Below are 10,761 nucleotides of genomic sequence, written 5' to 3'. Positions count from 1 at the left end.
GCATAAAGAAACCACCACAACTTGGCATACTAAAAGATTGTTGTATGCCTCCTTTTGTTAGTGGCACTGATTGTTCGTGATTCTTAGTTATTTTGAATAACTTTTGTATGTGAATTCTATCAATCATGTGTTGGATGGTTTCATGTATAGGCGAGCAATGAGCAAAACACCCATGTCCATTATGCTTTTACAATGTAAACCATTGAATAAAAGGTTTACTATCCAACTAAATAAAATCACATCATGTTTGCTTTGTCCAGTCCTTGCATGCTGTTGTGTGCGGTCATTGTGTGTGCTTTGTCCTCCTTCAAAGGCAGAAAAAAATTGGGCTATCACATTTAATAGCCACACCCTCTTCCCGGTTGACAACATATAATAAACTTCCTTCTTACTCCTGAGGAATTCTGTTAGACTGCATTCACCCGGGAGACTTTCTTAAGATATGAATTTTCCCCGGAGGAACTTATTGAACAGTACTTTTTTTCCTAATAAAATTCTATGAATTCTTTGTTTACCCTGAATAACTCCAATGTTTAAGACTATTCCTCAAGGATTTCCAAAACTATTACAACATACCCCCTAGAGAATTCCATTGATCTTTGCTCACTTCCTTAACCAAAGGGGAGTGCTGATATTAATTATGCAATAGTCCATTTCAAACTGGGATTGTACATTGCAACACAGAATTTGCACATTCTCTTGGTAGTCACTTAGTATAGTGAAATGGCATAAGATTGGAATAACAGGTAATGTTGTCAAAGAAGAGGGGTCCCGGCCAACACTGGCAAAAATAAATAAGAATTAGCGTAAAAATAATAATAATTAAGTAATAATCCATTGTATGGGCCTTGTGACCTCTGAATAGGAATTCTCTTAACAATCTCGTATCCTGCAAAAACAGCTTCATGTCTTTTTTATTATTGTTATCATATTTTTAGGAAAAAGAAAAAACGTTGAAACTGGAGGTACCTTTCATCTATGTGACGTGAACATAGATCACAGGGCCCATTGTCAATTAATTGCAAAGCTTGATCAGCAATTACTATGAATCGAATTTTCTACGAATTCAGTAGAACTGCAAACGACCAAGCAACGTTTTAAAACTCACCTTAATTCAACTCGAGGGAAGAGATAATTGTAGCCTCTGCACACATACTGTATAACAAAAGAACTCATGATTTAATTGTTCACGTACCCCTCACGTACGAAGATCCATTCGGAAAAATCTTCGGCGATCGTATAACTCGGTCCCAGTCTCAGGATCGAGGAAGGGCCCTCTCGTCTATCCCTTCAAGTGCAACCATTTCGGTGGGAAATGACTTAAATGCGTTTCTCGGAATTTTAGCTTGCTCCTGTTGCAACATCGTGTTTTACACTTCACTGTTTCCCCTCTTGGAATCTATGTAACATAGGCGACAAGACACATGGCTACTAAAGGTACATATATTTAGAAGTACGCATATTGGTGTAGAACCTGGCTACAATCGGATCGAGGAAGCACATTTACATCTTTAACTTTCGCAAGACACTTCTGCTCCACGCTCCTTTCTTAATCCAATGGCTAATACGTACGCTTATAGGCAAAACGAAATTCCACGTCTACTTAGTCACGAAATAGTCGCTAATGCCAGATGAACGTTGCGGTGCTTGAGGCGGCTCGGAGCGTACTTCTGCTTTGTGTGCATCTAACAGTTTTTTGCATCGCTTATCTTTTTCGGGGTTACAGTGGGAGGAGGCTTCTTTTTCGTGTGGACTAAACATGTAGCTCTTGTGGCAACTGAAATTTTTGTCACAAGGGTATCTGTTGTAGTATAGTCCGACTGTTAGGCAATAGCAACAATTAGCGTAATCGAACGAGATCGATCATACGTATTTAAAAATATATGAAGCCGAAAGTCACCAGCAAGTCAAACCACATACGCTTAGAATTCACGGTGAAAATTATATCACGCGGTGGCAAATAAATTTAAGGCACCCGAATAACTTATTTTGCATATTATTTAGTAGTCAGCATCGAAGTCTCAGTTTAAATATATTTAACACAGCGGTACCGCAAAAGATACTTATATATCCTCTTATCCTTCTACTGAGCACTCATTATTCTAGTAGGGAACAGAAACATTTTCACGCAAGCGACAGAAGTCTAAAGTTGCATCGATTTCATGAACCTTGTATTCTATGACGTTGTTCATAACGTTATTAGTTTATTAAATAACAAGACCAAAAATGAAGTCACTAACTCGTTGCTTTTCTCTTATAAGAGAAGGAATAAAGTCACCAACGTTTCTAATGTTCCTACTTTTCCAAGAAAGAACAACGAGTTTCACGAATTAGTACCCTCATTTCCGGTCTTGTCACTTAAACATTGGCTTCTGCCTTAAGCCTGTAGCAGAACACCGGTCCCTCCTATTTTCTGAACCCAAAGCCTCAGGGAGGTACTCCAGATTTCAAATGACAGGGATGATCAAAGGATTCATTTGGGTTTGAAATTTTTTATATCGGGATTTTCTTGGTTTGGAAAATTTTGGCATTAGTATTTTTTTGATGACTTGATTTAAGTAGGGATTTTTTTGGGTATTCAAAACTATCTGAAGATTTGTGATAGTTCCCGCGTATCCTGGCCGGGTAGTTCCTCTGGACATTTTTGTGGTTTGGAAATTTTAACCCCCCAAATGTGATTTGGGGGGTTAAATCTTGGTCCAGGGATTTTTTTTGGTTTCGATCATCCCTGTCACTTGAAATCCGGAGTACCCCCGCTAGGCCCTAAACATTCAATAATAAATTATAGTATGAATAGTAATAATTATAAAAGTAAATTATAACTATAATAAAAAATCTTCCAGAATTTGCTTTAATTAAGGCAAGTTCTTGAAAAAAGTCTACTTTTAAAATTTTATACCCAGAAGAATGTCAGACCACAACAAGCCAACAAATTAGCATTTTTGGCCAAGTTCAAGTTCATTTTAGTTCACACTATCTACTTTTGTAAATTCACAGATATGTGACAAGATTTCGTTTGAGCTAAAAGCAAATGGCACATTTGGGGTTTTGTTGGTGTAGCAGGCACGGATCCACCCCGGTTTCACCCGTTTTATGGAAATCGGTCAGATTTTTCATAATAAATATATTTTTAATAAAGAAAAAAAACTTTCCAAGTTGGAAGGCTTCATTTGAGTAGAATGGAACTGGCCAATATCCTGTCTGAATGACTCAGAAACCCAGGAAAGATGATTTTATGGAGTTGAAATCCAAAAAATTTCCCAGGGAAGCTGCCCCCAGACCCCCTAGAAGCTTGCGCCTTTGGTACTCATTTAGGAAATTGGTCAGTAATTATCTTAGTTCTGTGCCTATGTGGAGCATTTAAAAATATCTAGTAGACTTCAAACTAGAACTCGAAGGGTCGCGAGTTCGATTCATTTTAATAAACTGGAAAATTAAGAGGTAAGAGGTTGTTGCTGTGGTTATTGTGATAACTTATTCTGTTTTGGTGGATTTAGCTGAGGGCTAGTAATATGATCGGCTGATGTAACTGTCTGATTACAGGTGTCCAATATTACAACCCTACACAGTAATTAGTGAAGGATAAAGCAGTTAATGCCCCAATCAAATTTGAGGAAATTGTAATGGTCCTGGTTAATATATATAGTAAAATCCAACTAGTGGTCTATTAGCAATGCTGTGTTCTGATTGGTAAAGCTACTACTAGGCTATATGTTATAGCCCACTAGTAGCAAAAAGCGCAGGCTTTTTGGCGGCAAAAAAGGATTAAAGTCTAGCTTTAACTAGCTAAGATTTTTTTTATTCTCGATATTTTAGACCAACTAGTTGGATTTTACTAATAAACAATTATTCCTCGAGCCCAAATGGGCTCTGAATCAATAGGCAATGAGGCCGAAGGCATTCGGGCTCGAGGAATAATTGCTAAATATCTGTGTGATTTTGCTAACGGGTGCCTGCTAAGTTTTCGCTTGAACACTGGCATCAAGCCAGTGTAGCCAGAAAGAAAAAAACAGGGGGCTTGGCATCTTGTTAGGTGTCAGCTGAGAGCCCAGACCCAGACCTATCCATGGGTGGGTGGCTTCCTTGTTTTGTGTGAAAACCAGGGGGGTATGGAGAGGAGATTTTGTCACTTTGACTAGAGTTTTCTGTCAGAAAGCAGTGCAAGGTCAGATAATTTTTACTGTGGCCTAGGCAAGCCAAATCAATGTGGTGACTCATAATCATAACACTACTAGCAGAGCTTGGGAGAAGTGATTGACTCATCATAAGCTTCATTGCTGGGGAGGGTGAGTAATGGCTCTTTGGAATTGACCGTCTAAAGACTCGGTACAAGCACCTTGTATGAAATCCAGACCGATATATATATGTGGCCACTAGGTTTTTGCCCGGCGTCGGGCATAGCCCGGCACAAGGCCAGTCCAGTGTCCAAAAAAAGTAGGGGGCTTTCCATCTTGGTCAATACAGCTGGATAGCCAAGGGACTGCCCTAACAGTGGGTGGGTGAATGAGGCCTGGGTGTCAAAACTAGCGGGGTAGGGAGGGGGCTGTTTTGACACAATCTCTTCAGTAAACAGCAGTGTTCAGTACAGGCTTTGACTGGAGGGTACCTTGTTGTTAATTTGCCCTAACCAGCTGAATCAGGCCTCTGCTGAGAATGATTATCATGATAACTGCAGACTGTGGGAGGCGCAAACAGTCACCCATTGTCCTGGGTGGGGAGGGTCGAAGTCTTTGTACCAAGGACGCACTTGGTATAGGACCTGTAGACACTCACTGAAGCCATGTTTTCATAAATTCAGTCAGACATTTGTATTCAAACCATTCTGTTTTTAAGAAACTATTAAATTTAGTTTTAAGCTTATTTATGAACATGTGTGCTAAATACAGTAACGCAAGACTTATTTGCATTTATAAACAAAAAGAACTTTTTCATCAGTTTCATCGATAAATTCAAGTCAATCAGACAAGAGTTTTACTTTTTTAAACTTCCAAACCGAATTTCGTCACCTTTCTCGTGTATTTTGAGAACAACTTGTTGGATTATTTGTGAAATTTCTTTGTTTGTTACGGCAACAAACCAAGAAGCCCTTTTCGTCATAAATTACGCGAGTTTGGCGTCGCTTGCTCGGAGGAACTGGAGGTGAATCATTGAATAGCACTAGATATCCGCCCAATCAGAGCGCGCGAAAAACACTATATATCCACTGTTTTAGTTTATACTAAAGATTAATGTGAAACGATTTGGTATTTTATTAGTGTTTATAATGACTAGAACATTGCATGGCCGCTTGAAGACTTCATCTCATTGATTAGAACCAGAACCCTATTGGTACTATCAGATGTACAATCTAACAATGGAAGGAGCCATCAATTAGGACCGTACCTTTCATTGCATGAAATTACCTTTTTTGTTGTTGTTGATTTGTCGTTGTTGCTTTTATTTCATACCGTCCAATCTAAACGAATTCTCACGTTTTATACCCTTTTACAGCGAAGGGCCATGAAGATGCACTGAGCCAGTCAATGGACGTGTATCTCTCCGTTGTTGCCATTGACTTCGGAACAACGTATAGCGGTTTTGCCTTTTCATTCAACTCAGGAAAGGAAAATGAGGAAATATTTTTAAACCGTGACTGGACAAATGAGCAAAACTGTAGGACAAGCAAGACGCCGACGTGTCTGCTTCTCAAACCGGACCACTCATTCGACTCATTTGGATACGACGCAATCGAGAAATACTCTGAACTCCAAAGCAAGAAAGAAGAGAAAGAGTATTTGTTCTTTCAGCATTTTAAAATGGAACTTCACAATAACAAGGTAAGACCAGATTGCTCTACAGGGTGTTTCAAAAGTTCGTTCCGATTGTAAATTGTACTTTTCGAAAAGCATTTAATGTTTCTTTAGGCAAATGTAAACTGATTCAGGTAAGAAATTTATGTAAATAACCTTTGAAAGCAATTTCAAACTAAGATTTGAAGAAATTGTAATGTTGTTGAAGTTTTGCCCTAAATGTGCATGAGCCCGAGTTTTTTCCCGCCATATTTTTCCTGCCCATTTTGTAGATTTTCTATTTTCGTCTTTTTTGGCGCTTTCTTTTGTTTTCTCTACTCTTTCACGAAAATCAAGGCGTACACGGTTTGTGCTAGAGCTCAGGCATCTATTTTCACGGTACTCTGTCCATTTAGTCAAAGAAATTGTCAAATTGTTGAAGAAGTCTGAACGATGAGAGAACAAGTGGTCAAAAGTAAAGACCTTACAAGACAAACCAAGGAGTAGAAGGCCGGTTTTTTTTTTACAAACTGTGTGAAAAATGTTATCGAAAAAGCTGTAAGTATATGCGTAATAATTCAACAAGACTGCAAGGTAAAAAAAAAAATTCAACTTCACAATATCAAAGTTTCGAGCACAATGGATGGTATGGAGATATATGACCAACAAAGGTTGGAAAGCCTTGAAAAGAAAAAAGGCGGTGCACACTTCATGCAGGCATGGCATCAGAGGAATTTGCAAACTTTCCACCAAAGGACGACTGGCCGGCAAACTCACGTGATGCGTACCCTCTAGTAACCATCTGGATTATCGTTGATGAGACAACATACAAAGGTCCAGCCCCCCAAAACACTGGACTAGCTAAGACAGCGACCACTCTTCACCTGGGAAATTGTGAATTTAGACACGCTATGGGAGCTCGTACATTCTATACCTCACCGCTTAGAAAATGTCAGAACTCATAAAGGAAGACATTCTGGTTGCTAATATTTCAGTTAGTCAATGTTAAATGAATAATGAATAACATGCTTAGGTTTACAAAAGTTATCTTTAATAATCAGTGAAATTTAAGTGAAGAAAAAAGCGGAACGAACTTTTGAAACACCCTGTAACAGTATATAACGTTAAGCCATCAACTTAAGACTGACAGACATTGGATACGTAGTGATGAATATGTGCGTTTTAGTAGGACAAACCGGAATAGTTTTCAGTCATACATGTACATGTAGAATAAAAGCTAAAAGCTTTTCACTCCTTTGGTCGTGCATATAGTCATAGTAATAGAATTACTTGTAGTAAATCAATGTTTTTACATCTAGAATCTTGAGATCAACAGTCAGGGTTGTCAAAAGTAGCCAGCTTCTGGCGAAAATTGCCGCCTACTTGGTTAGTATGGCCCGGCTACTCTTTACGGAGGTGTTTTTCAAATATAATATCCTTGGACTGGCCGCTTACTTTGACAACTCAGCCTTTAACTTGAAAACTTTCTGACAACCATGGCAGTATTTCAATATTAACCCCGCAACTTGAGTGTAGTTTCCACGCTATTTTTACAGGATGTGAACGTGACGACCACCATAAAGGCTGCCAATGGAAAATCTTTCAAGGCCCTTAAAGTGTTTACACATTCGATAAAGTTCATGAAAGATGAGGCTGTCAGCATTCTTGCCAGTGAAACTGGTGATAGGGATTTCAATGTCCTCGATATTCAGTGGGTGCTAACTGTTCCGGCTATATGGACTCCCAGGGCGAAGCAGTTCATGAGAGAAGCCGCTTATGAGGTAATGTGAATTAAGTTCAGTCTATCAGTGCTTTTTAGTAAAATCCAACTAGTGGTCTATTATCAGTGCTGCGTTCTGATTGGTCGAGCTACTACTAGACTATATGTTATAGCGCACTTGTAGCAAAAAGCGCGGGCTTTTAGGCGACAGAAAAGGATTAAATTCTAGCTTTAACTAGCTAAAAGTTTTTTATTCTCGATATTTTTGACCAACTAGTTGGATTTTACTAAAACAACAAGACGCTGTGGGAGCGTATATTTGGGCTTGGTCGTACTACGGGTATGATACTTTGAAATCATATCTTACCAGAGAAGATAAATCCTTTACTCCACTTGTTTGCTGAACCACAGCTTATACATATGTCCCAATCCACGAAAAAAATCGTGCCATTTGATGACAATGTTTGATAATATGCACATCTTCAATGCAGACATGCTTGGAGCCAAATTGCAACATAGGACATAGGTGGTTACAGCCCGGAGAGTAAGGTCTATTTCAGCTCCACTGATACTGACACTTTGGGGAAGATTGACTGACAGATGTGTTTTCACACCCATCACATTGTATAGTGTATTCCGGTTACTAACAAGGGCAAATAAAGTTCCTTAAGTGCAGTATGCACAAGGATTAATAAGAGAGTGACACATTGCATAAACTGCTATAGGGCAGCACTGTTTACAGGAACATTGGTAACTATTAACATTTGATATACTACAATGTTCAACATTGCTTGAGAAAAGATGACGTTCAAAGGTGGCAATATGTACACCTTTAAGTTCATATATATCCTCGTTCCTATGTAGAGTCTGAAAATATTGTACTAATTTATGCATGGATGGTATTTCCAACAATACACATGCCCCTTCACTATGACTGTTATGATACATATCTCTAGCATGAGAATCAAATACATTATATCCCCCAGTCTCAATGCTGTAGATACCAACATCAATAATTGCCACCGTTAAAATTAATGAGTTGAAGTTCAGTGCCAAGAGTGTGTCAAATGATGTACCCTGTGAGTGGCATATGCAGTAGTGATACCCCTCAATTCTGGGATCACCATGGTTGTTACAAGTATAACTTTCACCGTATTCAAGGTGGAAAAATTGCTCAAATAGTGAAACCATTCCTGGCAATTCTGTTAACTTTAACATAGATTGTCTTGTAAGCAGTGACAGACTAGAATATAATTGAATACCAACAATCATTATTTGAGTCATATCATCAACTGAAGTACTCTTTGTTATCTTACTGTAAATTAAAGCGCACAGACTCATTGCGACATATTGTTGTCCAGCATTTTCCCCAAATACTGTAACGTTTCCTTGACAGTATGGAGCATGAATTGTTTTCGTAGCATCTACATAAACTGAAGATCCTGGATTCTTCTCGATATCAGTACAAAGCTTAAATTGGCCAAAATTAACTCGGTGATTCAAACTGAAGCGCTATAAAATGGATAATTGCATGTACAGAGGGGCAAATTCTTACTTAAAAGCCTATTTGGATATCTCATTCTACCTAAATCGCCTGTGCTTTGATACTTAGACGACGGATACACCTTCCCTCGTTTACGAACTAGTTTTGGAGTTGCCCTTCAAGTAAAAACCTCACACTGTTACAGTTACTTCTGTACCTGTTTAAGTGTAAACCTTTTCTATTTTTAACGTAACAATGAATTTCAGACGAGAATGGTGTACTTTTCCGAATATTCTTCCATACAAAAAGTGTCACTTTCCTTGTTTTCTGCAACAAAGATTTTAGTTTGTTCATGGGTAGTCTGCTAGGTGCATGACTGCGTTGAGAGAAATGACTAACCTGATTTCAACCAGTTTAAACCAATGGAAATGATTTAAACCAATGGAATTGTAAGTTCTGTTATAACAAAATTTCCCATGACGAGATCTCAATTCAACTTCTTTTATTTCCTCCACAACACAATTTTCCTTCTGTACAACGAGCTCATTACCTTCTCTTGTCGTCAACTCCCTGCCGTCAAAATACTCTAACATAAAACTTGCTGATAATGCAAAATCCCGACGCACAGCATCGTACATGTACCGCGTCACAATATACACATTAGATGAAAAAACACAACACGCAATACAAAAACAAGTACATTAACCGTCACCGTGCTAAACAAAATTGAAATAATAAAAAGAATTGTTGCAGTTATCACGGTAGTTCCAAAAGGAGCCTCAGTCCCTTTTGGTTTCAATTGTTGACAATCGTCTCTTCGTTCATCGGAACAGATTTTTATCACAGGCAACTCGTCGTGTTCCGCAATGCAAAAATCAAAATCACTATTGTCACACTGATAACCAGCTACACAAATGTTGCGACTCTCAGACTTGTTAAACATTCCACTGTTCAAACCCTTATCCATTTTTACACGTACACTCCTGATATTCCGATGTGTCATTACGTCTGTGGGGTCCATGAGTCTTTGATGTCATTGAATGTCTTGACAATTTCCTTTGTTTTTCTTTGAGTTCGCGGACCAGCCCATTCCGAAAACACTCAGTGTTATTTTTTAGTGTGGGACTACCGCGAACAGTGTGTGCATTTGTAAGTTTAACCCGGGATAACATAATTGAACAATATATTAACACGTTCCTCGAATTTTATCCAAACTGCTTCTTACTGCTTCTTCGAAAAATTTGGATCAAATGATATCCAAATCGTCCCTCGTTGGATTATCCACTCGACCTAACAAAATCGACCAATCACAAAATAAGGAAAAGGAAATGGACATAAAATAAAGAAAACAGCAAATTCAGATGACCTCTTAGGAAACATGCAATTAAAACTGTCTTTCTATGTTTGGTGCATTTCGGTCCTCTCGTCAAAAAATGTCAGACGCCAATCATCTTAGCGGACCTCTTAGGAAACGAAAGGTTACTTCAACGGGTTCAAAAGGTCATTGTTTGTGATTTGTTATTGGTGGATTTCGATCCGTTTTGTGAGTTTGTGTTTCAAGGTTCGTTGCTTGTGATCTTATTGTGACCAAAACCCGACGTTAATATTCCAAATATTTTTGATAGATTTCATCCCTGGATTTCAGACTTCCAAATTTCGATGCGGCAAAAATACTGAAGATTCAGATTAACTTTTGAGATCGTAAAAGTGCGATAAAGTGCCGTGTGCTAGCAGAGCTTTCTTTCCCACATGCCTCTTACCTTGTACAAGACATTCGCATGGCAGACATT

The 10,761-nt window shown here is 38.6% G+C and overlaps 1 protein-coding gene across 1 annotated transcript in view; it reads left to right on the top strand.

Annotated features, from left to right (window-relative positions):
- The first annotated feature begins 1,302 nt into the window (after window positions 1-1,302).
- The window catches only part of LOC140922924 (heat shock 70 kDa protein 12A-like), a 53,544-nt gene continuing 44,085 nt past the window's right edge, over window positions 1,303-10,761 (top strand). Inside the window, exons 1-3 of the mRNA XM_073372972.1 lie at window positions 1,303-1,437; window positions 5,491-5,816; window positions 7,325-7,549. Of these exons, the coding sequence (XP_073229073.1) occupies window positions 1,425-1,437; window positions 5,491-5,816; window positions 7,325-7,549 (564 nt within the window). The 5' untranslated portion in view covers window positions 1,303-1,424. The remainder of the gene's footprint in view (window positions 1,438-5,490; window positions 5,817-7,324; window positions 7,550-10,761) is intronic.

This window comes from Porites lutea, chromosome 13, assembly GCF_958299795.1.
Source record: "Porites lutea chromosome 13, jaPorLute2.1, whole genome shotgun sequence".
Classification (NCBI taxonomy): Eukaryota; Metazoa; Cnidaria; class Anthozoa; order Scleractinia; family Poritidae; genus Porites; species Porites lutea.
The sequence above is the reverse complement of the archived record's forward strand: the minus strand, read 5'-3'. Positions and strand labels throughout refer to the sequence as shown.